General features: G+C 44.2%; 1 protein-coding gene across 1 annotated transcript in view; it reads right to left on the bottom strand.

The window, feature by feature from the left end:
* Positions 1–26,118, bottom strand: part of LOC142969862 (hexokinase-1) — a 28,033-nt gene extending 1,915 nt beyond the window's left edge. The window contains exons 1-21 of the mRNA XM_076109935.1: positions 25,990–26,118; positions 25,758–25,885; positions 17,928–18,090; positions 14,244–14,392; positions 14,024–14,143; positions 13,664–13,759; positions 13,431–13,530; positions 13,116–13,299; positions 7,074–7,229; positions 6,839–6,926; positions 6,441–6,586; positions 6,118–6,310; positions 5,882–5,993; positions 5,274–5,422; positions 3,139–3,258; positions 2,755–2,850; positions 2,573–2,672; positions 2,304–2,487; positions 2,003–2,158; positions 1,638–1,725; positions 901–1,046 (exon numbers count right to left, since the gene is read on the bottom strand). Of these exons, the coding sequence (XP_075966050.1) occupies positions 901–1,046; positions 1,638–1,725; positions 2,003–2,158; positions 2,304–2,487; positions 2,573–2,672; positions 2,755–2,850; positions 3,139–3,258; positions 5,274–5,422; positions 5,882–5,993; positions 6,118–6,310; positions 6,441–6,586; positions 6,839–6,926; positions 7,074–7,229; positions 13,116–13,299; positions 13,431–13,530; positions 13,664–13,759; positions 14,024–14,143; positions 14,244–14,392; positions 17,928–18,090; positions 25,758–25,820 (2,609 nt within the window). The 5' untranslated portion in view covers positions 25,821–25,885; positions 25,990–26,118. The remainder of the gene's footprint in view (positions 1–900; positions 1,047–1,637; positions 1,726–2,002; positions 2,159–2,303; positions 2,488–2,572; positions 2,673–2,754; positions 2,851–3,138; positions 3,259–5,273; positions 5,423–5,881; positions 5,994–6,117; positions 6,311–6,440; positions 6,587–6,838; positions 6,927–7,073; positions 7,230–13,115; positions 13,300–13,430; positions 13,531–13,663; positions 13,760–14,023; positions 14,144–14,243; positions 14,393–17,927; positions 18,091–25,757; positions 25,886–25,989) is intronic.
* Positions 26,119–26,535: the final 417 nt, after the last annotated feature.

Here is a 26,535-nt window from a genome sequence, read left to right as displayed (position 1 = left end):
TTTGACAAGTTAAACAACAACTTTCAGGTTTCAGAAAGCCAGTAAGACCTGTCTGAATAGAGGGACAGACTCTTTTGGTTGTTAGCCTCGCATGAATGATATTGCCAATGATGGTAAAATTATAGTATTGGACAATTTTATGTATGGCAAGTGCTAAAACTAACATGGCTTAAAAGACAGGAGGTGGAGTGAGAGATTTAATTTAACTTCAGGTATCTCTTTTGTGTTGAGCAACTGTCAACACAAACATACATAATTAGTTCATCAGCAAAGCATGACTCAACATGATCTGCACACAAATTACTCACTTACTAAACATCTACTCATTGTTGCATTATTTGACATGACATTAAATCAGACCAACAGCTCAGGAAACATTTTGTTTTACTATGTACATGAAGTATGAAAATGGCAAAAAAATATACCGTTATCAGTTGGGATTATTCAAAAATATATAACTGAACAGTCTGATGGGACTTCCTCCCATTCTGTGGTTTCTCTTTTTAGATTTAGACAAGCTGTTATAGAGCCTCAACAACAACACAGAGTTACATTTCTCATTAAATGGCTGGGAAAGAAAACTGGCATGACTATAATTAAAAAGGAGCAAACACGGACACTTATTTGTCGAGCTGAAATGGCCTGCAGCTCATCATTGTTGACCATAACTGGTTGAGCCTGCCTGTATTCGCATTTGCTCGTCTGTTGCCGAGCAATTTCCACACCCAGGGATGACAAATACAGTAAATATGGTAAACAAGTGTCTAAACAAGTCCTTCAGACAAGTCAATTTACCACATGACTGAATGGCCTGGTTTCCATATTTTACATCCTATCTCTGTTTCTTAGACACTTGAGTGGACAGTGAATAGTTTTTCTGCTTCTGATGAATCAACTCACTGTGGATGTAGTTTGTAGAGTGTCCCGTCCACCCCTACAGTGATGTTCAGATGGTCCAGTCCTCGGTTCTCTCTGATCTTGTCGACCACAGCCGCCATTCCTGCCCCACACAGTTGAGCTGCACGACATGACACTGCCCCACATACCTGTATAACAATGAAAACCATTATCGTTACTGCAACACTTAACAGACTGTTGGTGCCACAGTTTGCTGAGCCAGAAAATATCATATCACTCCACAAACATTGGAAATAAATCTTAACACGTCTGTTTCTATTGACACTTGTATGGTCACATACGGTATGCCTGCCTCTTTCACAAGACAAGCGTGATAACAATGTATTGTGGCACTCAGATTCGTCACAGTGTCCACTGTCTACACTCAGCTGCCAGTTTATTAAATACACCTAGCTAAAACAAATGCAGTCTAATAAAACATGCTTTCATGAAGGTTGTAATGTTCATCTGTGTTGAAACTGTTTTAGAAAGGTGTTGATTTACCTGTAAGGTCAGTTTAGAGATATGGTATGTATGTGTATGTGTGACCAATAAACTGGCAACTGGGTGTTTATTCTGTCCATACTCCATCTGAGGTGCAATAAGGGTCATGAGTTTGTGATAACTTGAGACTGGATAGATACTAAACATTCTTGCGGGCTACCGTTTTAAAATTCAAAAAACATATTATAATATAATGTTTTGTTATGCGTACACATATGTATCTCGCTATACCTTACCTCTTTAACGATGATACTGTCATCACAGGTGCTGTCCAGCCCTAAGTGTTGCAGGATGGATCTTACTTGCAGCAAAGCCAATCTGTCACTGGAGAAAGACAAAGACATAAAGACTGAGCCATGCGCAAAAGAGAAGTTTAACTCAATTCAAGAACAACTTTAAAAAGGAAAAGAACACGAGCAGCCAAACAGTGAAATAAGAAAAGAGAATTAGTTGCAAATACTGTTCTACAAACGGTGCTAATGAGCTGCAATCTACTGGGACTGATGTCGTCACTTTCACAACATGGCCAGATGCGAGACAAAAGTTCAGATTACTTTTTGCCTCCTTGAGTGGACACAAACAAAGTGCTCATTATTCTTACCTCTCTATCTGTGAGAGGAACTTTGTCTCGAAGATGCCTCTGGTCTTCAGCGTTTCAGAAATCTGTCCTCTGAACAAGAATCCTCTCTTGGTCATATCTATTAGGATGTTTCGCACAATTTCGCCAAGATACATGCCGCTGCACATTTTCTCATATCTGTTAAAACACATACAAGCACAAAACATGCACATGAATCCACACATATTAGAAGTAATTTATAAGGGTATGAGTCCATGAAATAAAGGGTTTCTGTCTTAATAAGCATGGACATAACGTGTGTGTGTGTGATGGGGATTTTAACCTTTGTTTGCCAGAATTGAGGGAGAAGTCATCCACAGTGCGGTCATACTCTGTCCTAATGTCGTCAAGACATCCGTTGTCTCCGAAAGCCCCCCACTCCATGTTGACACACATCCGACCCTCATCTCCATCTATCATCTCAATGTTCCTCATCTCCTCAATGTAACATGCATTGCTACCAGTGCCTATAATGAGATAGAAACGTTAGATGGATAGCGAACCGAAAACTGAGTATTTATCAAAAAAAGAGTGAATATAAGGTAAACTAACCAGCAATGAGTCCAATCTCACAGGTGGGTTCTTCGTAGGCACAGGTCATCATGGTTCCCACTGTGTCGTTCACTACGGCCACAACATCCAGTTCAAATTCCTAAAGAAGCGACACGTGATATGATGCAACTTCACAGTCCACACAGATGTTTAACTGAATGATGCTGCTCCTCATATCCTACCTCTCTCCTCTTGATGGCCTCCCTCAACAGACCCACCACATCTTCTCCTTCACAGTCTGTCGCCTTGAAGCCCTTGGTCCATGTCACCAGGATGCCCTGCGCGCACAAACACACACACACACACAGTTAAAGATTGTCATATTTTGCATAGGAAACCAGGATTTCATGGTCTGCTCAGGGCTCAGAAAACTCTGTTTTTGGGCTCATGAAACACAGTGTTGCTAAATGCTTAAAAAGAAGACAGTGGTTTGGATTTTCCTCTTGACGCTGGTAATATGAGTGTTTATCAGTGGACCCATTTTGCAGACGCAGCTGTTTTAAGACTCCCAGGGAAGAAAGAGGCAGTTCAGCATATCAGAGAGGAAGGAAGAGCTGTACACTCACAGCGTCCAGGCTGGTCTGTCGGCAGGGGAACGAGAAGGTGAAGCCCAGAGGAAGACGGGTGTTCTTCATCCCCATGTAGTCCAGGAAGTCACTGATACACTGCACAATGTGATCAAACAACTGGAAGAAAAAATATATGACAATATATGAAACTACATTATTTATTTATTAAAAAAAATCCATTTTGAGTTTCCAGTGATCATCCTTTGAATGATAAACTTCAATACTGATTACTCGCCAGATTAATCAGATTAGATCTTTCTGGGAATACAGTATCAACAAAAATAAGTAAGCATAGAATTTTAAAAAGTAATACTCCCTTTGGGCTTTTGATGGGTTTTATAAAACACATTAATGAAATGACTGTAGATGCAGCCTTATAATTTACATATTTTAGAGGTTTAATTATACACAGCTATTATATAATTTGACTGGTCTGCAGGCAGTACAGACCCGTGACTGGGAAAGGTGGAATTTAGTGGACCACTGTTAAATCTGTTGTTCATGTGTGTCACATACGTAACCAGGCCAGTTAATTCATATATCCAGCAGTGCTCTAGAGTAGTTGTTATCACACAGACACAATGCTGACTGACAAGTTTTCCAACAGTCCTTTAACACTGACCATTATTATTATTAAGCAGGTAATCAACACTGAATCTAGATAAGAAAAGTGCTGCTCCACTGATCAGTATGGATAAAGCCTTTTAGGCATATAGTACTTCTGATCACACCCCAATCATTTCTTCAGTTATGTTACAGAAGATATTTTTCCCTGGACGGCTAATGAATAAACACATGTTACGAGATCACAGACATATGCTTGACTTTTAACTTGATGCATTGTGAAATAATTTGTCCTGTACATAGAATATAGTGGATCTTATCTGACAACACTACCATTTGGAGGACACTATATACTGGAACATATAGTATATAGTGAACAATTTTGGACACATAATTGCAGAGGTATGGAGTCCCAAGTGACTTCACTTGGACTTGAGCCTTATGACTTGAAAATACTTAACTTTCCCCAAAGCCCAAAGATGAAAAAGCATGTTATTTAAAAAGTGTGCCACACGAAATCATGCTGCAAAATCAACTGACGCTCAGTTGGGTAATTTTAGATTTTTCATGGTTCTCTCCTGCATCTTGATTGGATGTTGTCGGAAAATAGATCTGGTGTATTAACCAGATATGTCCCTTCATTCAACTAATGTTAATGCTATTCATTCAAAGCAGGTAGACACTTAATACACCAGATACAAGTTAAAAAGATAAAGGTGTGAGTTGTCCCATAGAGGAGTGGGCACTTGGGTCTTGAGCCGACTCTAATTAGGCAAAATAAATGAAAAACCTGCGATATTACAATAAACTATTGCCGTTTCTATACCGACTTTCTTGTTTTGTGTACCCAAGGGTAGGGCTGGGTGATAATTAAATATATCTTCCAATGGAATCGTGTTGGAATCATATATTGATATATTATGATACAATTACATCATCGGAATTGATTAAAACAAGCACACACTTAATCTAATTTCTCAGAAAAGCAGATCATTTTGCACTTAAAATCCTAATACAATGAGAAAATACTGAGTACTTTTCAAGTATTAATACACACAAAATATAAAAAATAGGGATTACCATGTGGTTATTTCATATAGACAGTTAATTTATTCAAAGTATTACCAGAAAAATGCTATATTTTGAGATATATATCGTTATCGAGACTTTGGCCATATCACCACACCCTATTTTAGGGGGAAGAGAAACACGTGGAGGAGTGAAATGAGGACGAAAAAGCCAAAGGTGACAGACAGGATTAGCCTCAGCCAGTGAACAAGTTCAAATCTACGTTTAAAAGACGGTCGACTCAATGCTAATCTCGAAAAAGTCTTCCTCTAACCTATCGACCTTCTTCTCTGCATGCCTCTATCCTATCCACTTACTACTGAGCGTCACATCCCTGACCACCTACCGAGCTACGCTGATCTTTACGGTACCAACAAGCTAACAGGAGGTTAAGTTCAACGTTTCTCAACCACCCCTCTGACTTTCGCTGGAATGCATTGTCTGCATCACTTTCGTCCATTTGACACAGATTAACGGGTCAAATGGCTGATGGATCTCACCTCCTCTCCCGTGCCCTGCATCACTTCTAAAGGAATAGAGTAGATCTTGTTGTGCATCTCCACTGTTCTCCTCTTGCCAGAGCGAATCTTCACTAAAAGAACTCTGAAGTTGGTTCCTCCCAAATCCAAAGCCAGGAAATCGCCATGTTCTGAAAAACGAAGCAGGCAGACAAACAGATGAATACATTTAACAGCAACCAGAGATATGCCTTGTAAAATGCTGCAAAAGAATAGCTTAGGATGTCAATGTGAAAATCTAAATTCCTGTCTGCATTTTGGAGATGTATTTTCCATATTAGTCGTAGACTAAAACTTGTGAGAAAACTTAGTTTACATGTTTGTTCATCCTCTACAATGTTACTGTTGTTTTTGTTTTTGGCCATGTTTGTATTCTATTAGCTCAGGTTTTAAATAGGGCCAATAGTGACATCAGTACAGTGTGTAAGGTATTTCAGTGATAATGATTGCAGCTGCTCTCTCTTCCCAACAGACACATGTGCAGTCAAGTTGGCAGCTTGAATATGTATGTATGTATGTATGCATATATGAATGAATGAATGTATGGATATGCTTCTGTATGAGTGTGTGTGTGTGTGTGTGTGTGTCACCTGAGCCATCAGGAGTGCTGTATACAAAAGTTGGCAGCATTTTGACAGTAGCAGTTTCCTGAGTGCTCTTTGAAAGGCCATTTTGGATCTCTACCCTCATTCTCTTCTTTACCTGGAGGAATTTAGGAATATCTTCAATAGTGATGTAACACACAGTGAATGGTGCACACAAACACACGCACACACACACACACATACATACAAATACAAACACTACTTTATCTCTCTGTCCTCACCTCCAGCAGTTGCTCTGTTGTCAGGCGGAATTCGGACAACGTTTGGGCAATTTCTCTTGAGTGTTCAGCGAGTCGGTAGGCCACAGCTGTCACCATGGCTGCTCCTTTTCCACTGCCGCTCTCTGACAGGAGGAATCGAATATCAGCGTCCGGGACCAAACGACGGACTGTCTTATGAAGACGACGGGCATATCTGAAATACATACAAGAGAGTTTAAGTGCTGCACTTCCTCCAAACACCTGACAACAAATCGCAACTCCCCTTGATATCAAAAAAGTAATACAACATAAATGTAAATATCTTTAATCTAAATTTGACTTACTGTGGGTGCATCTTGTATAGCGATCCATCGATCCCTACAGTGGTTCGGAGTCGTGTCACGCCTTTGTTCTCCTTTAGCCTCAGCAGGATGCCTGCCAGCGTGGCAGCTATCAGGTTGGCAGAGCGGAAAGACACAATGGTACAAACCTGAAGGAGAGAAACTCATCAAGTAGCACATCTAAACTTAATGAACTGCAGAATAAGATGTACAATTTGGTTTTATTTGAACCCTTTTCAGATACTACAACATACATCTCAGATACATTATCATGTTTGCAATTACAAAAATCTAAAAAGAAATGCCCAAATTGTTTGTTTGTTTAAAATTACTACATTAAGCGGCATCTCTGAAAAGAGGGATTCACAAGATTGAAATGCTATTTCAGCAACAATACACACATGCTGCACAGCGATGCAGTCGTCATTTGAGGGCTCCACTCCAAGTCTGGTTAAAATCTCTCTGGCCTTGTTCAACCCCTCCTTACTCCTAAACAGGAAAGACAGAGAAGCAGTGATGGGCTTTAAATATACATATATATATATATATATATATATATATCATTTAGAGTTTTGTGATGTAGTTTCAACTACTCAATTAAGAAAATGCACGTTATTTACATGAAGTGTGACTTACTTCTCTATGGCTGAGATTTGTTTGGTCTCAAACCTCCCTTTAGTGAGAAGCTCAGGGGTGATCCTTCCCTCGAACAGCAGGCCTTCTCTGGCCATCTTCACCAGGATTAGACGAACCAGCTCCCCCATGTACATACCACTGACCATCTTTTCAAATCTACACAACGAAAGATGAAATGAGAGGTGGGTAAAACAAACTCCCAGAAATTCCTGGTGAAATATTCAGCAATTACCAAATTACCAATTAATTACTGTTCTCTAATAGATAAAGATGTCACTAAATGAGTTTTTAGCAACTGAACCTTTTCTACCCATTTTCATTTCAGAAAGATAATTAAATATGCTGATTCAGGTGCTGCTATTCTCATGGTGAGGCTGTACAGACTTTGGCTCCCAGGTGGGTCAAAAAACAAGGGCAGAGAGCCAACGAAGACCACTGCCTTTATCTCGGCTAGTCATAGTAAGAGAGTGCAAAACGTCTTTAATAGGGGGGTTCTAGGGCGGTCCGTACTGCCCCTTACTGTGTCAAATATTTTCACACCTTTTACAGCCCACATTTTAGAGGGGAAATTGTAACTATCCATAGCAGTGATAAAATGTACGTTAACACTGAATGAGTATTATTGTGTTTATTTTTATACTGTATGTGTATCGGAGAACCAAACCTAAAGGGTGGAAAATGGTACATGGACTGCATTTATGTAGCGCTCAACACACAAACCAGCTGTGGTGGCGGGCGTGGGTGGCTCAGCTGTGGAGGGGACGGAGTGTGGGAGTGGTTCAGGGAATGGTGCCGGGAAGAGACTTAATTAGGCGCAGCTGAAACTGATCCTGATTAAGTCTCTCTTACAGCTGTATTTAATCAACAGTAGCGACGGAGACGAGAGGGACAGCTCGGGACGAGCACAGAGAGACACGGGAACGGACAGAACGGGAGAGGACTGGAAACCTCCCGCGGCGTGTGCTCAGAGGCAAGGCAGGAGAGCACACGGCCAAGCTAGTCCGATTCCTTACCAATAAAGAACATTGCAAACCGTCATTTAACCGTGTGCTGGCGTCATTGTGCTCATCAGACCCACCGGGTAGCAGGGAGCCTGTTACAGTGGAGCCAAACGTGGGTTGCACAGAGAGATGGACGCAGCAGCACCGGAGGCGCCGACGCAGCCGATTATGGTGCTGGGCCAGATGCTGGGAGGGATCGCGGCCATGCAGCGGGACCAGGCCGAGACGAACCGGCAGTTCCTGGGGGCGCTACAGGCTCAGGCGGAGCGGCAGGCCCGCGCCCTGGAGCAGCTCGCAGCCCGGGCAGCGGCAGCCCCGCCGGTGACGCCCCCCCCTCCATTGGCCGGGGTGGTCCTACACAAGATGAGTGCCGCCGACGACGTGCAGTCATTTCTGGACACATTCGAGGCGACGGCGGAGGCGTGCGGCTGGCCCGCGGCAGAGTGGGGGGTCCGGCTTCTGCCTCTCCTCACTGGGGAGGCACAAACAGTGGCCCTGGGACTGCCACCGGCAGCGAGGCACAGCTACGCGGACGTGCGTAAAGCTGTCACCGATCGCCTGGGCCTGTCTCCGGAGGACCACCGGCGGAGATTTCGTGAGGCCAGACTGGGACCCGATGACCGGCCCTTCGCGTTCGCTCAGCGGCTGAGGGACGACGCAGCCAGGTGGCTGCAACCAGAGAGTCCAGGGGGGGTGCAGGGAGTCGTGGAGAAGGTGGTCCTGGAGCAGTTCGTCGGGGCGCTGCCTGCTCGGACGTCAGCTTGGGTCCGATATCACCGGCCCACGACCCTGGGGACCGCCATCTCCCTGGCAGAAGACCATCTGGAAGTTCATTCCAGCGGCCCGGGAGACAGTGGCCGCCCGCCGGCGCCAGCCCGGCCGACGCCAGCACCTCGGAGGGGGCTGCATCCGCAACTGCTGGCTCGGCCCCCACGGGCTCCGCGGTCGGTCCCCTTCCTCCCCTCTACCGAGGCACCTACCTCCGCATCCGCCGGCACTCTTCCCAACCCACAGGGGGCTCCTCAAGCGCCAGGGCTGGAGTGTTGGAGGTGTGGTCAGCCCGGTCACTTCCGGAGGGAATGTCCGCTGATGGAGGTGGGCCAGGTGATTCGGGTTGCCGGCCCTCCAACACCCTCCCCCGGTCCAGGGTCGACGTACCGCATTCCGGTAAGGATTCAGGGGGGTGTACATCAGGCAATGGTGGATACTGGCTGTACCCAGTCTATGATTCACCAGAGCCTGGTTCGGCCCGGGGCATTGGTGGAGGCATTGTGGGTGAAAATTAAGTGTGTGCATGGGGATGTTCACGAATATCCCGTGGTGCCAGTAGAAATTAGATACATGGGAAAAAAAACATAGTCTACAGGTTGCGGTTAGCTCCCGCCTTATGCACCCCCTAATCTTGGGAACAGATTGGCCAGGGTTTAATAAATTAATGGGGCTGGGTGCGGGGGTGCGTTCACGACAGACAGGGTCATGCGGTATGTGTGCTGTGCTCAGCGGTGACGCGAGGTTGTCCGACGCTGCAGACGGGGAGGGGGAACCGGCGGAGCCTCCCGTGGAGACTCCACCAGGTCCCGAAATACACTCCATGGAAGATTTTCCACTTGAGCAGTCTCGGGATGATACTCTACGCTCAGCCTTTGACCAAGTGATACGCATTGATGGTCAGCTGGTGCGCCCTGATGCAGCACAGTCATACCCGCACTTTTCATTGATTAGGGACAGGTTGTATAGAGTGAGTCGTGACACTCAGTCAGGTCAGGAAAACACCCAGTTGCTGGTGCCGAAAAGCCGTCGGGGAAGTATTTTCCAGGCGGCTCACTATAACCCGATGGCTGGCCACATGGGATATGAAAAAACACTGGACCGGATAATGACCCGATTTTATTGGCCAGGTATCCGGGGGGATGTGCGCCGATGGTGTGCATCCTGCCCGGAGTGTCAATTGGTAAATCAGCTGGCCATTCCGAGGGCGCCTTTACGTCCTCTGCCATTAATGGAGGTCCCATTCGAGCGAATCGGCATGGACCTCATCGGGCCATTTCACCGGAGTGCACGTGGATATCGCTTTGTGTTAGTCCTAGTGGATTACGCAACACGATATCCCGAGGCAGTGCCATTGCGCAACATTTCTGCAAAGAGTGTCGCGCAGGCACTGTTTCAGGTCATCTCCCGAGTCGGAATCCCGAAAGAGATTCTGACTGACCAGGGCACCTCGTTTATGTCACGCACACTGAGAGAACTTTACGGTTTACTGGGCATTAAATCTATTCGGACCAGTGTTTACCATCCCCAGACCGACGGTCTGGTGGAGCGTCTGAATAAAACTTTAAAGTCCATGATCCGTAAATTTATTAACGAAGATGTACGCAATTGGGATAAATGGCTTGATCCTCTGTTGTTTGCAGTGCGGGAGGTTCCCCAGGCCTCCACGGGATTTTCTCCCTTCGAACTACTGTTTGGCAGGACACCACGGGGGGTGCTCGACCTGATTAAAGAAAACTGGGCGGAAGGTCCGAGCACCGGGAAAAATGAGATTCAATACGTCCTGGACCTGCGAGCAAAACTCCACACACTGGGTCGGATGTCACGTGAGAATTTGCTCCAGGCCCAGGAACGTCAACAACGGCTGTACAACAGAGGGGCCAGGCTGAGACAATTCACGCCGGGAGAAAAGGTACTTGTATTGCTTCCGTCTTCCAGCTCTAAACTCCTCGCCAAGTGGCAAGGGCCCTTTGTGGTCACACGGCGAGTGGGGGATGTCGACTATGAGGTTGTGCATTCTGACAGGGGTGGGGCTACACAGATCTATCACCTCAACCTCCTGAAAGCATGGAGAGAGGCGGAGTCTGTTTCTCTGGTGTCCGCGGTATCCGAGAGAGAGGAGCTGGGGCCGGAGGTGTCAAAATCCACTAATCCCACCTCGCTCCTTTGTGAAGCCCATCTCTCCGACACCCAGAGAACCGACATTGCCCAGTTGCAAAAGCAGTTTGCTGACGTGTTCTCCCTCCGGCCAGGACGCACAAACCTCATAGAGCACCAAATTGAGACTCCCCCGGGCGTGACGGTGAGGTTACGACCCTACAGGTTACCTGAACACAAAAGAAAAGTGGTTCAGAAGGAATTGGCGGCTATGCTGGAGATGGGGGTAATAGAAGAGTCCAACAGTGCCTGGTGTAGCCCCATTGTTCTTGTAGTCAAGAAGGACGGGTCTATACGGTTCTGTGTGGACTATCGCAGGGTGAACGATGTGTCACGATTCGATGCGTACCCAATGCCCCGGGTCGACGACCTCCTGGACCGACTGGGCACTGCACGTTTCTTTACGACACTGGATTTGACCAAAGGCTACTGGCAGATTCCTCTGTCGCCAGAGTCCAAGGAAAAATCGGCCTTCTCCACTCCGTTTGGTTTGTACCAATTTACCACACTTCCCTTTGGGCTGTTCGGGGCCCCAGCCACGTTCCAACGCCTCATGGACCGGGTGCTGCGTCCACACGCTGCATATGCGGCCGCCTATTTGGATGATGTGATCATCCACAGCACCACCTGGGCGGAGCATGTGCAGCGGGTGGCCGCGGTGCTGGAGTCCCTGAGGCAGGCGGGGCTCACCGCCAACCCAGGGAAGTGTGCAGTTGGACGGAGGGAGGTACGGTATTTGGGGTACCACTTGGGCGGCGGACAGGTGCGCCCTCAGGTGGACAAAACTGCTGCTATCGCAGCCTGCCCGCGGCCCAAGACCAAAAAAGAGGTGAGGGGTTTTTTGGGGCTGGCGGGTTATTACAGGCGGTTCATCCCGGACTTTGCAGAGCTGACCAGCCCCTTGACCGACCTGACCCGGAAAGGTGCCTCAGATCCGGTCCAGTGGTCGGAGCAGTGCCGGTTGGCGTTTGAGAGGGTGAAACAGGCTCTCTGTGGGGAACCGCTCCTTCATACTCCTAACTTCTCTCTTCCTTTTACTCTGCAGACTGACGCGTCGAACAGAGGGCCGTTTTGTCCCAGCAGGTACGGGGGGTTGACCGCCCCGTGCTGTATATCAGCCGAAAGCTTTCCGAGAGGGAGGCCAGGTACAGTACGGTGGAGAAGGAGTGCCTGGCCATCCGGTGGGCGGTCGACTCCCTGCGCTATTACCTCCTGGGGCGCTCATTCACCCTCTGGTCGGACCACGCCCCGCTGCAATGGCTCCACCGCATGAAAGATACCAACGCCCGGATCACTCGGTGGTATCTGGCCTTACAGCCATTTAATTTCAAAGTGGTCCATAGGCCGGGGGCGCAGATGACCGTGGCCGACTTCCTCTCCCGCTCTCATGGGGGGGGGGGGGGGAGTAGGTCAGGCCGGATGGCTCCCCGGCCTAAGTCGGGCGGTGGGTGTATGTGGTGGCGGGCGTGGGTGGCTCAGCTGTGGAGGGGACGGAGTGTGGGAGTGGTTCAGGGAACGGTGCCGGGAAGAGACTTAATTAGGCGCAGCTGAAACTGATCCTGATTAAGTCTCTCTTACAGCTGTATTTAATCAACAGTAGCGACGGAGGCGAGAGGGACAGCTCGGGACGAGCACAGAGAGACACGGGAACGGACAGAACGGGAGAGGACTGGAAACCTCCCGCGGCGTGTGCTCGGAGGCAACATTGCAAACCGTCATTTAACCGTGTGCTGGCGTCATTGTGCTCATCAGACCCACCGGGTAGCAGGGAGCCTGTTACACCAGCATTCACACACACATTCATAGATGCATACAAGCTCATCAGGCGCGATACACATTTACACTCAGGAAGGAATATGGAGTTCAGTATCTTGCCTAAGGACACTTTGAAATGTAGACTGTATGACCTTCCTAGTGGACGACCGCTCTACATTCTGAGGTATGTCATATTTTTGGTACCACTGAAATTGCATGTGGCCCCAGCAGTGGAAACAGCCGACTGAGTCACTGACAGCTAATCATCAGTCGATTCCGTGGTTCCTTCGCAGCTTAAAAAGATGAACATGAACAAGACTGGAATAAAAACTGTAACTGTAACAGTTTTGGTTTGACGTACAGCTGTTTGCCGGGGTTGAGGGAGCCTCGGTCTATCTCTCTGTCAAACTCTGTCCTGATGTCCTCCAGCCTGCCGTCGTCTCCGAAGGCTCCCCACTCAGTGTTCACACACATCCTGCCCTCGTCTCCCTCCACCAGGTCAATGTGACGCAGCTCCTCCATGTAGCACGCATTGGTGCCCGTACCTAATCAAAGAGAGAAATACATACATTCTTACAGTTTAATCTCATTTATATTCTGCTTCTTGGATTGGAGTACTGAATTCCATTTTACTCGAACATTGCCAACCAAACTCTTGACTATTCTAATACCGTACCGATGATAATGCCAACTTCACAGCGTTGGTCATCGAAACCGCAGGTCATCATCGTTCCCACAGTGTCGTTCACTACTGCCATGATGTCAGCCTCATAGTCCTGAAACAAATTAAAGCAGATGCACGTTTGCTGTCATCTGTGCCATTCTGCATCCCAGTTTGAATTAAACAAAACGCATATTAGGATAAATAAGTTGATAACTTTGTCAAATGAGACAAAAGATAAGACTCACTCCTCGCTTCTTAATAGCTTTGTTGAGCAGTTTGACAACGTCCATTCCCTCCACTCCACTGGCCTTGAAAAGCTTTGTCCATGTTATCAGAAAGCCCTGAGAACAACAGAGGGAGAGACAGAAGTGAGAAAATGGAAGAGACAGATGTGATACTTATTGGAGACTTGTTTTGTTGGTCAGAGCCTGGCACACACAATATTGTGGATCAGGTCTCCATTAAACCTGTGGTAACTCATAATGCAAATTGACTGCATGTATAATCATCACATATTTCACTAAAAGATAATAATACATGGAAAGTGTTGTGTGTCACAAAGAAGTCTACTACAGCAACATCATTAAAAAAGAAAAGTGTTTCACCTCATCTAGTTTAGTCTGCTGGCAGGGGAAGGAGAAGGTAAACCCAACCGGGAGTTTCTTGTCTTTGATGCTGTGCTTTTCCATGAAGTCACCGAGACACTCTGCAACATGGTCGAACAGCTGGAACAGAGGTGGAGAGAGGGAGAGGTCGTCTCAGTTTGAGCTGAAGAGACTCTGTGTGTGTGTGTGTGTGTGTGTATGTATTTCAGTATAAACCTACTCTTGTTCCGCTGCCGTGAATGATGTCTTCTGGGGTGTCATAGATCTGACTCTCCATCTGAACAGTCTGTTTCTTCTCATGGCTCACTCTGACGCGGAGGATCCTGAAGTTACTGCCACCCAAATCCAACGCAATGAAGTCTCCCTTCTCTGTCGAGACAGAAAAAGTGGGAAGATGAGGGAGACACAAAAATAGAAAGAGAGACAGAGAGGGGGATGAATGTCATTTTGCAGTTGGGGACATAAGAAAGGGTTGTTGACATTCACTTAAGAACACGGATTTAATTTCAACGGCCAGATACTTGAAGACATGCATTAACAGTACGTCTCCGTTGTGTCAGCTTGGCAAACAAACACAGCTCTCACTATTACTGTACAGTGAATTAATGTCACACAATGTGTGGTCTATAAGCAACATGGAAGAAGCAATGTATGGAAAGATAAAGCTGTTTCAGAAGTTATGTCTCGTCTTTGGGCTAAAGCTGTCACCTATCAACTCGTACAAATACAATATAGAAGTCAGTAAGTAAATACAAAGGAACTAAGGTTTGCAGTGTATGTTTTTAGATGCATTCATTTTGTGTTTGTCCGTGTATGCTGGTGTGTATACTGTAGGTTTGCCTAAACCTTCTCTGCCAGATTAACTTTCCGTTTATCTTACTTGAACAGCCTTCCAGAGGAGGACATTTTAAAAGATGAACTAAAAACCTTATACTAAAAAAAGTATAATATTTTGGTTTATTATTTGTACGTATTCTTGTTTCTATATCTATGTTTCATGGCAGCCTGGTCAAGAATGTGCATGAATAAATACTAGTGTGTTAATATGTTAGAAAATGTCATGATGGCAGAGAGAAACCTCCGTTGTGTAGGAAGGATGCCGTGTTGCTCTTAATGGTTTCTGCGCTCTGTGATTAGTTCAATCCCATGAAACGCTGGTGTATATTTAGTCCATGGTCACTTGGCAGTAAGAAGTGACTGTAGTTTATTGTTTGTCTGAATTGGGAACATAATTGGTTTAAAACCTTCTGATAGAGATCTTACTGCCCTTTGACAAGGGGTGATAAAGCAGGCAGTAACTCATTGCATACACAGCCTGTTCCCTTCTTATTACGGTGTTTCCATCCAATTCTTATTCCTTGGTGATCCAGTACCAAATCAAACTGCACTCTTCACCTTAAGTAGATCCATTTAGAAGGTATTAACAAGATTACCTAAACATCTAAACATCAGTTAATGCTTGGTGTTGCTGCCGCTGAGAGAGTAGAGAGCCCATTTATTTTTATATCAACTAAGTAGTCCAGTCTAAACAGGCCTTATTCAAATTGTTGGAAATGCTAATTGTAGACAGTGATTAAAAATGTTATGTTGATTCTGAGTAAAGGTTCCAATAGTATCAGAAATGCTTTTTCACATTACTGTGATTGTGTCCCACAACTTTTTGTGCAGATCAGAATGCAAGGTCAGCTCAGTGGTGCAGACTGACTGATAATGTATCTGTAAGGAACGTAAACACAACAGACGCCAGTCGGTAAAAAGCAGTCATGGTTTGTTTTATGACAAAATATTTTCTAATCATTTTAAATTCTCTTCTGGTCAGGAGCAGTGAGAGCAGAGCAATGGAATAACACGGTCACTGTCTTCTATGGATGTTTATTGATATCTGTGCACATTTGACAGAAGATTTGATAATGAAACATGTTGTAGTGGCTCACAGTAAGAAGATGCCGAGACATTTCCTGTCTTTATCAGTGATTTATCAGATTAGATTTATTATTAAAACACAGACTAATTCATGCTCTCTATGCTCTTCTGCTCGCTTTTTGATTTACAGTAACACTGAAGAGAGATATGAGAAAGTAAGAGGATTAAGTGTACATCAGCTACTAGTAAAAATACATTTTTCACCATATCATTTGTATTTCTTGAAAAAAAAAAAAAAAAAAACACAAACAAAGATTAGATTTATTTTGTAATATAATTTAGACTTAACGTATTATGTTCAACCATTTGAAACATTAAGACTTTGACTTTCATTGTCACCATCTTCTCTAACAATGGCAGCAGGATTAGTGCTAATCTCTGAGTGTGTGTGTGTGTGTGTCTGTGTGTGTGTGTGTGTGTGTGTGTGCTCTCACGATGTGGACTAAAGTAGATACAAGTTTTCTTTTGTGCCAACCTTTGTTTGCAGCTTTGCCTCAATTATTATTCATCTGACGAAGATAATACAATCTGTACCTCAGTCCGAGTACAGACACTTTCTTCCCAAAGTACAAGAAATCAACAAATTCTGACACATTCATCTGAGTTACAAGGGCAGAACGTCTGCAGTAAATTAGGATTAGACAGCTTGCAGCAGACAATGACATAATGACAAGGAAAGAGAAGATTTAAGTGCATTGTATAAGTCACTATACCAAAGACGAAACAGTAGCTTTGCCTTTTGAGTTTAGGTTAGATTCATGTAAGCAAGAGATCTACAGGGTGCCAGATGAGGAGTGAAAAGTACAGTATGATACTTTTTGTCACCCGACAAGAAAACATTTATCTGCATTACATACTAATCTATCAGCAAGGTTTTGTTTTTCAGAATTGTATTGTTGAACAGTTTCAATTGTTATCATCAATGGTCACAAGTGATTCAGCTACTAATCTAATATAACACACTGTGGTGGTTCACACTGTTGACTCACAGCTAAAAGCACCTTAGTTTGGATCACAGCACCACAACTGACTGTATAGAGTTTGCATGTTCACCCTGTGTTATCGTCATTACATTTAGTTTCCTCCTACATGCCAAATACATGCAAGATCGGATCAATCACTGGTGAACTACTCAATAGATTCTGCTATTAAGTGTCCCAGTATAAGCCACTCCAGTGAGCCAGCATGCACAATACCAGGGCCTCTCCTAAGTGGCATGCAGCTATCTTTAATGTTATTAAATACACTTGTGCTTGTCCTACTAAGACATGTCAAAATGCTTGTCAAAAGGTCCACTGGCATGAACACAAACACACACCTACAAACTTGACCTTCATGCCATATTTCAGCCTCCAAAGGCGAAAACCGTGGCCGCCAAAGGGTGGGGAAATTTGTGTGGGCCAGCCGAACAACAGAGTGAGCTGTAGAGCTGGCCTTTGCTTTCTCTCTCTCTCTCTCTCTCTCTCTCTCTCTCTCTCTCTCAATTGCAATACACTGTCCTGATGACTACATAACTCAGTTTAATATATGTGTTTAGCACACTGCATAGATCTTGTTGTGCAGATATCCCCTTTACCAGCTTGTATTTGTTGATATTTATACCATCTTAGTTAAGATTTAGCCACGTGCAGCGGTGGTTATCAATATTGCGTATAGTAAAAATATTTTGAATACAACTCCACACAGACCTGAGTGGTGGCAAAATAGTTCCCCCTGTCTCTGTTGTGTCAATACCTTTTTTATTTAGAAAACAAAAAGTACAAATGCTGTAAAAAGCCAAGAAAGAGGACATGAAAATGATACATTTGTAAGTCATTTTGGTTGATAATTTTCTCTTCATATTGGACTGTGCAGCCTTAAGTTTGTTGTCACAGTGATAAAAGAGGCGAACTTGTTGTGTTACTGATTTCTTTTAGGTGCTTGACTCGATGGAGTTCAGACAATCCAACCATGGTTAAAATCAGAGTTAGGGCCTACAAACCTGAGCCATCAGGGATTGACTGCACAAACGTTGGCAGCATTTTCAATACAGCAGTGGGGTTCGTGTCCCGGCCCAGTCCTTTGACCAGCTCCCTCCGAAACCGCTGCGTGACTTCCTTTACCGTCTCATCAGAGTAACGCATGGAGTACAGGTACTTATCGATCTGAAAATAAACAGCAGACAAAATAATAGAGACATTAATCTTCCTAATCTTAAAAAATCATCATAAATCTGAACCCACAGCAATACTATAATAATATCCATGTGCCACATATCAACATTGATACTCACAGCACTATCCCCTTTGGTAATGACAGCGTTTTTTATCTGTAACCATGATGATGCAGGAAACACAGTACAACTAACTCACCATCCATAATGTTTTTAGTCATCCATGACGATAATCCACTTCCTGAACTAATTGATCACAGCTCTGCTTAACCCAGAAATGAATCAGAGCCACAAAACTACGTAACTATGTTTATATTGCTTTAGTGCAATGAAACTCTGGGCAGTTCTTTGATTCATACTGTGATCATATTGCACAGTCACTATCTAATGAAAACCACAGCTTCATCGGTGTGACACACAGCGAGTCCAGGAAGGAAATGATACTCGCTCTGTGCTGTTATCAAGGCCTTCCTTGTGACTTTATTATGGGTATGACAATGATGAGGTCAAGAGAGACAAATGAGGTGTGCCTTAAAGAAATGATCAGCACGTCTGGCACATACTGTAGATCTTGCTCACTCTGTAAACTGTCGTAGATACGGCACACAACAGCCTGAGCTGTTTGGCCTTTCAGGAACAGGATGTTAAACAATCCTGGTGAAATCCATCATTGCATCACACTCTATAATGAAGCAAAGACCTACTTTATCCACAAGTGTTACACACAACGAGTCACTATGGTCAAATGTCATGTTCATTACGACTTGCTTTGTAAAATTACAGTGTAGTTGAGCGAGAGTTAACCCGATTATCATCAGTTTGTTTCATAACAATGACTACCAGAATATATGAGATTTATATTAAATATTAGTTCACACAGACATGCTCACATGACTCATTATTCACACACAAACAATGTTTGTATGCATCTGTGACGTCCATGTGATAATGTACTAGTTTCCTCATTGTAGCGGACGTTAGATGGGAATGTTCTAACTTCCTGTTTTAGGAGTCACATATTCATTTCCTATACAGCTCCGGTCTCTGGTAACTGGTTCAGGACAATGCTAGTTTGGGTGTGAGTGTACTTAACATCTGCTGACCATAGAAATAGATTTAATTGAGAAAATGTGTGCCGACACTAAAGGACAAATACAGTGTTTTTGACATAAAGATTACAATCAGCAGATTTCGTTGAGCATAAAATCACATTTGGATTTTGTTGTCAGAAAATAAACACAAAAGACGTCTATTCAAAATAAAAAAGATAAAGACAATCAATAAAATATACTCAGGCTTTGACATGAACATAGAGCATGTGACTTTTCTGCCATTGTAAGAGGTCAATTTTGCTTTTATCATACATTAAATGAGACCTAACATGTAGACAAACATTGATGACCTGCTGATTAACCATGCAGTCATGTTTAAATAGTATAAACAAGTTGTGGGTCAACATGGACAAAGAGTAACATACAGTGGGTACGGAAAGTATTCAGACCCCTTTAAATTTTTCACTCTTTGTCTCATTGCAGCCATTTGCTAAAATCAAAAAAGTTCATTTTATTTCTCATTAATGTACACTCACCTTGACAGAAAAAAACAGAAATGTAGAAATTTTTGCAAATTTATTAAAAAAGAAAAACTGAAATATCACATGGTCATAAGTATTCAGACCCTTTGCTGTGACACTCATATTTAATTCACATGCTGTCCATTTCTTCTGATCCTCCTTGAGATGGTTCTACTCCTTCATTGGAGTCCAGCTGTGTTTAATTAAACTGATTGGACTTGATTAGGAAAGGCACACACCTGTCTATATAAGACCTTACAGCTCACAGTGCATGTCAGAGCAAATGAGAATCATGAGGTCGAAGGAACTGCCCAAGGAGCTCAGAGACAGAATTGTGGCAAGGCACAGATCTGGCCAAGGTTACAAAAGAATTTCTGCAGCACTCAAGGTTCCTAAGAGCACAGTGGCCTCCATAATCCTTAAATGGAAGAAGTTTGGGACGACCAGAACTCTTCCTAGACCTGGCCGTCCAGCCAAACTGAGCAATCGTGGAAGAAGAGCCTTGGTGAGAGAGGTAAAGAAGAACCCAAAGATCACTGTGGCTGAGCTCCAGAGATGCAGTAGGGAGATGGGAGAAAGTTCCACAAAGTCAACTATCACTGCAGCCCTCCACCAGTCGGGGCTTTATGGCAGAGTGGCCTGACGGAAGCCTCTCCTCAGTGCAAGACATATGAAAGCCCGCATAGAGTTTGCCAAAAAACACATGAAGGACTCCCAGACTATGAGAAATAAGATTCTCTGGTCTGATGAGACCAAGATTGAACTTTTTGGCGTTAATTCTAAGCGGTATGTGTGGAGAAAACCAGGCACTGCTCATCACCTGCCCAATACAATCCCAACAGTGAAACATGGTGGTGGCAGCATCATGCTATGGGGGTGTTTTTCAGCTGCAGGGACAGGACGACTGGTTGCAATTGAAGGAAAGATGAATGCGGCCAAGTACAGAGATATCCTGGAAGAAAACCTCTTCCCGAGTGCTCTGGACCTCAGACTGGGCCGAAGGTTCACCTTCCAACAAGACAATGACCCTAAGCACACAGCTAAAATAACAAAGGAGTGGCTTCGGAACAACTCTGTGACCATTCTTGACTGGCCCAGCCAGAGCCCTGACCTAAACCCAATTGAGCATCTCTGGAGAGACCTGAAAATGGCTGTCCACCAACGTTCACCATCCAACCTGACGGAACTGGAGAGGATTTGCAAGGAAGAATGGCAGAGGATCCCCAAATCCAGGTGTGAAAAACTTGTTGCATCATTCCCAAGAAGACTCATGGCTGTACTAGCTCAAAAGGGTGCTTTTACTCAGTACTGAGCAAAGGGTCTGAATACTTATGACCATGTGATATTTCAGTTTTTCTTTTTTAATAAATTTGCAAAAATTTCTGTTTTTCTGTGAAGATGGGGTACTGAGTGTACATTAATGAGAAATAAAATGAACATTTTTGATTTTAGCAAATGGCTGCAATGAAACAAAGTGAAAAATTTAAAGGGGTCTGAATACTTTCCGTACCCACTGTACATGTGAACCGCACTGTCCAACTGCTAATGTGTTACATTCCCTATATTCTGGCTAAATGTGGAGTCTGCCTCTGCGATGAAAGCTCATTAGCACATGCTCTTGTTATACAGGAGCCCACAGCTGACTAAATGTGACCTCTCGCCTTCATAGAATCAGTAAAATACATTGTAAACCTGCTAGACAGTCCAAGACCCACCCTGAGCTGTATTTTACACTGAGGTCGAGTCGGTGGTTGGTGCTTGACACTGCCCTCCTCTTTCAACACGACAGCGTGCCCTTTGCATCTGCTATTTCAATAATGCCATAAACACACACTCAAACAACCACATGTCTCTCCGCTCTCTTTCTATCGCGATGCACACAGACAGTACCTTCTACCTTTCACTACCACACACTAAATGCATTCAGAATGTGATAGTATTTAGGTATTTAGAGTACAAAGACTAAACGGTTTAAAGTATGTGAAAGTCAACTTGGTAAACTAGCATCCTGCTGAGTTGTCCTTATGTGACACTGTGCCCCTATGGTAAGGCACCAAACAGGTTAAACAAACACAGCAGACACAGAGCCTGTTGCATTTGTATATGCAGTTTTGCATGTGGTGTGTTTGACCCAGGTCAGCTGAGGAAATGAAAGTAGAGTATGAGTTGGAGCTACTGCACTACAAATATCTGCAGTGTCCACATAGAACTTCTCATCAAAGGTTTTTAAGTGATAAAAATGTAAACTTGTGGCTGAATAAGGAGTAGAGGTCCACAGTAAATAAGAAAGCTTTGGCTTTTCTCCCAACTTTTCATCGTCCTGTACTGACACACTTTAACACTTCTATTTATTCTTGATAATCACATTGGACATGCATCCCTGTAATGTGAAATGGTTGCCAGTACTGGTGATTCCATCGGGAATCAATATTCTAGTCTGCAGCTCTGTGCAGTCTGTACTTGTGGTTGAGTTCATACAGCTCCCTCCAAACCCTATTTGCTAAATGATGTGTATGAGAAGCAGACAAACATTGTATAAAGACTTTTGTGTTTCCAGAAGGAACTGTGAGAAATCTGATGAATGGGGCTGGAGACTACAAGTTTGAGAATAAAAGGAAATCTGGATGTGTGGAGTTAGAAAGCTGTAGCCCAGTCCTCCTCATGTTTGAGACGAGAGGCTTGAAGCTACATTAGCCACTACTACCATAACACACCTGAATCTCCAACCGAACTGTTGCATTGTGGGTAATGTAAGCAGAGGATTTTGACAAGAAGGAATAATTGCATTTTGATTGCCTCTGAACGACTCCTAACGCGTCGGCGGTGGGCCGGCGACTCATAGCTAATTTAGCTGACAGCGCTAACAGTGCAAACTACAGCGAAAGTGCTGACAGAGCCAACAGTGTGGGAACCAGAGGGTGGGTGCTACCAACAACGCTGTTGGTTGAGACGGCAATATCAATTGTAACAGCCGTAGCCTATGAGAGCAGTGCAGAGCGGCGGCAATCAGCTAACCAGTGGAGCTCGCTCACATGCACGAACATGCACTTAAAGCAAGCGCAGCCGGCCCGGCTAGGTCAAGGGGAAACTCCGATGTCAACACACAGAGGGAGAGCGACTTCATTCTCTGCTCAGGTACACGATACTCCACTAATCTTTACATAACAAATATTTTGTGCTGCTATATTATCAATCAGAATGGTAAATACAGCTCCTTCAAGTAAATTTAGCCACGTGTTTGCTAACATGTAAGTCATATACTTTAATGCGTTGATAAGCAGCATATAAAGGCTTGATGATTTAAAGTAGCCTGTACAAAGTACACAATTCTGATTAACCGTCTAGAAACAGATTTTCACCTCTGTGACTGAATAAATTAAGCATGGCAGTTTAGGGCAGGCCATGTGCACGCCTCTAGATGTCAGTTGATGTAGATCAGTTCAGATTATTTAAGCAGCCAACCCATTCTGCACATGCCAACTGCTACTACACTACTGCTGCCTGTCAACACTGCTACGCATTAGTCTTAATAGATATATTCTCCCATCATCACCTGGCTCTTTCTGTTCTGGATTGTAATTAATTCCTATGTTGGAAACTGTACGTTGAATTCTAAATGTGTTCTTAATCCGTAGGAGAATGCATTTTTAGCTAGTCTAATTAAATCACAATGTGTTACTAGCTGACCAGGGGTGCTGGGTTACAAAGGGGCTGATTAAAGGCATTGTACACAATTCTCCACATTGAACTACGAGAAAGCCACCGAACTCAGACTTAAATTCTTGCTGCAGATTAAAAATTTGCATCTATGACTCAGCACTCTGCAGCCAAAAACCATGCCTAAGCATTTTATTATAGCAGGGCATCATCTGATCTCACAGCTCAGATCGCTGCTGTGGATACTTGAATACAGAGAATACTGTGCACATGTATGATTCATCTTCATCAGATTTGTGAGGTTTTTTAACCAAAATAGGAGCTTCCACTTTTTCCACTAAAGTTGAGAAGAGTGACATTTCCTGAAAAGGTGAAATGAGGCCTCTGTGGTGTACAAGTCTGTACGCATGCAACTATAAAGGCTGTGTTTCCCCCTCAACACACCTCTGACACACGTTTCTCTGACTCTCTCTGAAGCCAAGATCACACTCTGTGTCTCTGTGTGTCTCTTTTCTTCTTCTCCCTGTCTGCATTCCTCCTCTCAACAATGCCTTGCTCTCCTCGTCACGGCAACGTGGTTTAAAGAAGCACTGAAACCTGACTATTGTGTATGTACGTGTGCACGATGTTGTGCACACAGCTGTGCCATGTGGGAAAATACTGTCCTCTACACCCCCCCCCCCCCCCCGCGCGCGCACGCACGCACGCACTTTGGATGCCCGCTAACACCCCCACAGTGTATCAAAGAGTACAGTCAAGGACACTGCAGTGGATTGAGTGAAGTGGGGACACACTCAGCTGATTGCAGCTCTTTGTCAACTGCAGCTACACACAGTTTGTCTGAAACCACATTAGCGAATTGATTATCTGTAAACTTTCTCTTGTGGTTGCTTAAATCCTGACTGTATGTTTCACAACTAGAGAAGTTGATGTCGAGGTCCAGACAAACTCTGTTCTTTGAAAAGCTACACAATAGCTACACACCTGGCACAGTATGTTTGTGTGTGTGAGTGTGTGTGTGTGTGCGTGTGTGTGTGGGTGTATTTGTGTGTAAGCCTTCCTCCTGTCACCTGTGGTCACATGGTTCAAAGCTGACCTATTTTAGGGAGGCAGTGAGAGGAAGAGAGCAGGAGTAGAGAGGGAGGGAGATGTGTTGTATTACATCAGATCCTGGCTGCTGATAAATGTCTTTTACCTTTACGGATATAAATTTGTCACATCTGGGTAAGACAGCTTTGTCTTTCGCCTTGTGCAAATAAAGATTTAACCAAACTGAGAAAGTGGCTACAGACGGAGAGGGAAATGAAGGAAGGGGCATACAGGGAAAGGATCGGTGCTTGATGCAGAATCTACAGTTGGTGATGATGATGTGTGACATCATCAGAAAGCGACCTTAAAGGGACCCTGCACCATATAAATTTAAACACAATGTGATCAGGATATTACAAGATATTACAAGATGACACCAATGGGTCTGACAGTATTTTAACTTCCTCTGACTCAGTTATACTTTATGGAACAGCATTAAATCAAAAAGTAAGGTGAACTGTTGTGGTCTGAGTGACTGGAAAACCTTAGTTCCTTTGCCACACACCCGCACACACACACACACACACACACACACACACACACACACACACACACCTTTGGGCAACCAAGACTGGTCTCGACAGTTTTATACCAGAAGTTGCACAGTGGAGGCTGCTCAGCTGAGAAGTTATGAAAGACACACATTCATGGCGCTGAACTCATGTCACTCTTCTCCTCTTTCCCCTTGAACTTTTTCCATATTCAATCCTACTTTAAAACCTACCAAAAGAAGCTACCAGTCATACTCATTTGTACTCAAATCATTCTTTTCTCTTTCATTTAAGGTAAACACAGAAGTGCAAGTATCATTTTAAACAGAACATGAAAGAAACTCAGGGACCCTTAAAATAACTTTGCTCTTTCTTGTAAACCTCTACCTTCTCTTCTCATCTGTCCTTTCATCATTGCCTCAATTGTTGCCACACCTCTAAAAATGGACGTCATGGCAACAATGGCACACCTGTGAGTCATGTCCTTACACATCTCACTACACAAACACACCCCTGTGCAGTTTGACACGTCTCGTTGAGCCAGGTCAATTTAAATCTTACAATAAAAACTAATTGTGAAACGACCACTGCACTTCACTCCCAACATGCTCTCTGTTTTATTCACTTCCTTAAAGACATGTTTCACATAACAAGGATTTCCTGATGTGCACTGTACTGAAAAAAACTCCAATAGTTCAGCAGTTATGATGATGACAGCATGAGTAAACTCAATGACCTCTACAAACACACGCTCTCCTCTCCTCTCAACCTCAGCTTTTTCTCCCCATCAGTCTCCCTCGATCAAACATGTGTCAAAAAATGGAGCCAGAAGAACCGGAAAGCACTCACCTTTTTAACCTGATCATCCTTGAGTTCAGTGAAGTAATAGGCTAGTAGCTGGGCCGCAATCATCCTGGTCCTAGTTCTCTCTCACACACACATGCAGACTCACTCAAACACACTCTGTCTCTCTCTCTCTGTCACACACACACGACCACCTACAGTTAGATGAGGAAATATCCTAAATAAAAAGGTAAAACAAAGCAACTCAAGTTCTGCTCTGGCTTTAGATTGTACATACAATCTGTCACACGCTGCACGAGATATACAAATATCCTGAGTACAATCCGGCGTGGTTTAAAATAGCCAGAGCTTCCTCATGTGCTGCTAAGACTCTTCAGCTCTTTTTTCTCTGAGCATGTGAGTGAAGCCAGGAAGCATGAGTGAGACAGCAAGTTTAGCTGCAGGAGGCAGAGAGAGAGAGAAAGAGAGAGAAACAGGGAGGGCCAGAACATGAGCTCTGCCCACTGTCTCTGAGCTCATTGGTTACAGAGTGTGAGCGGCCATTTCTGTGATTGGCTGGCCTGCTGATGCCTTGGACTGCCTATTTAGGAAGGGGGGAGGAAGGTGAGCAGGGAATTTGGGTTTTACTGTTTCAAGGAAGTTATAAAGTGACGTACCATCCAGTGTGTGTTATTGAGAAAATGACTCACACAGTCATGACACCAGTGTAGGAGTTTATAGCTTTTCACTGAAGAGTCATTCTGCTTGGAAGAGGAGAGGAAGCTGCCGAACGTTCCTCCTTTGAGCCTCAGCAACTGTGAAGGGTGAAAGAAAAGGTTTTATA

This window comes from Anarhichas minor, unplaced genomic scaffold (assembly GCF_050575085.1).
Source record: "Anarhichas minor isolate MPS153535 unplaced genomic scaffold, ASM5057508v1 ptg000042l, whole genome shotgun sequence".
Classification (NCBI taxonomy): domain Eukaryota; kingdom Metazoa; phylum Chordata; class Actinopteri; order Perciformes; family Anarhichadidae; genus Anarhichas; species Anarhichas minor.
The sequence above is the reverse complement of the archived record's forward strand: the minus strand, read 5'-3'. Positions and strand labels throughout refer to the sequence as shown.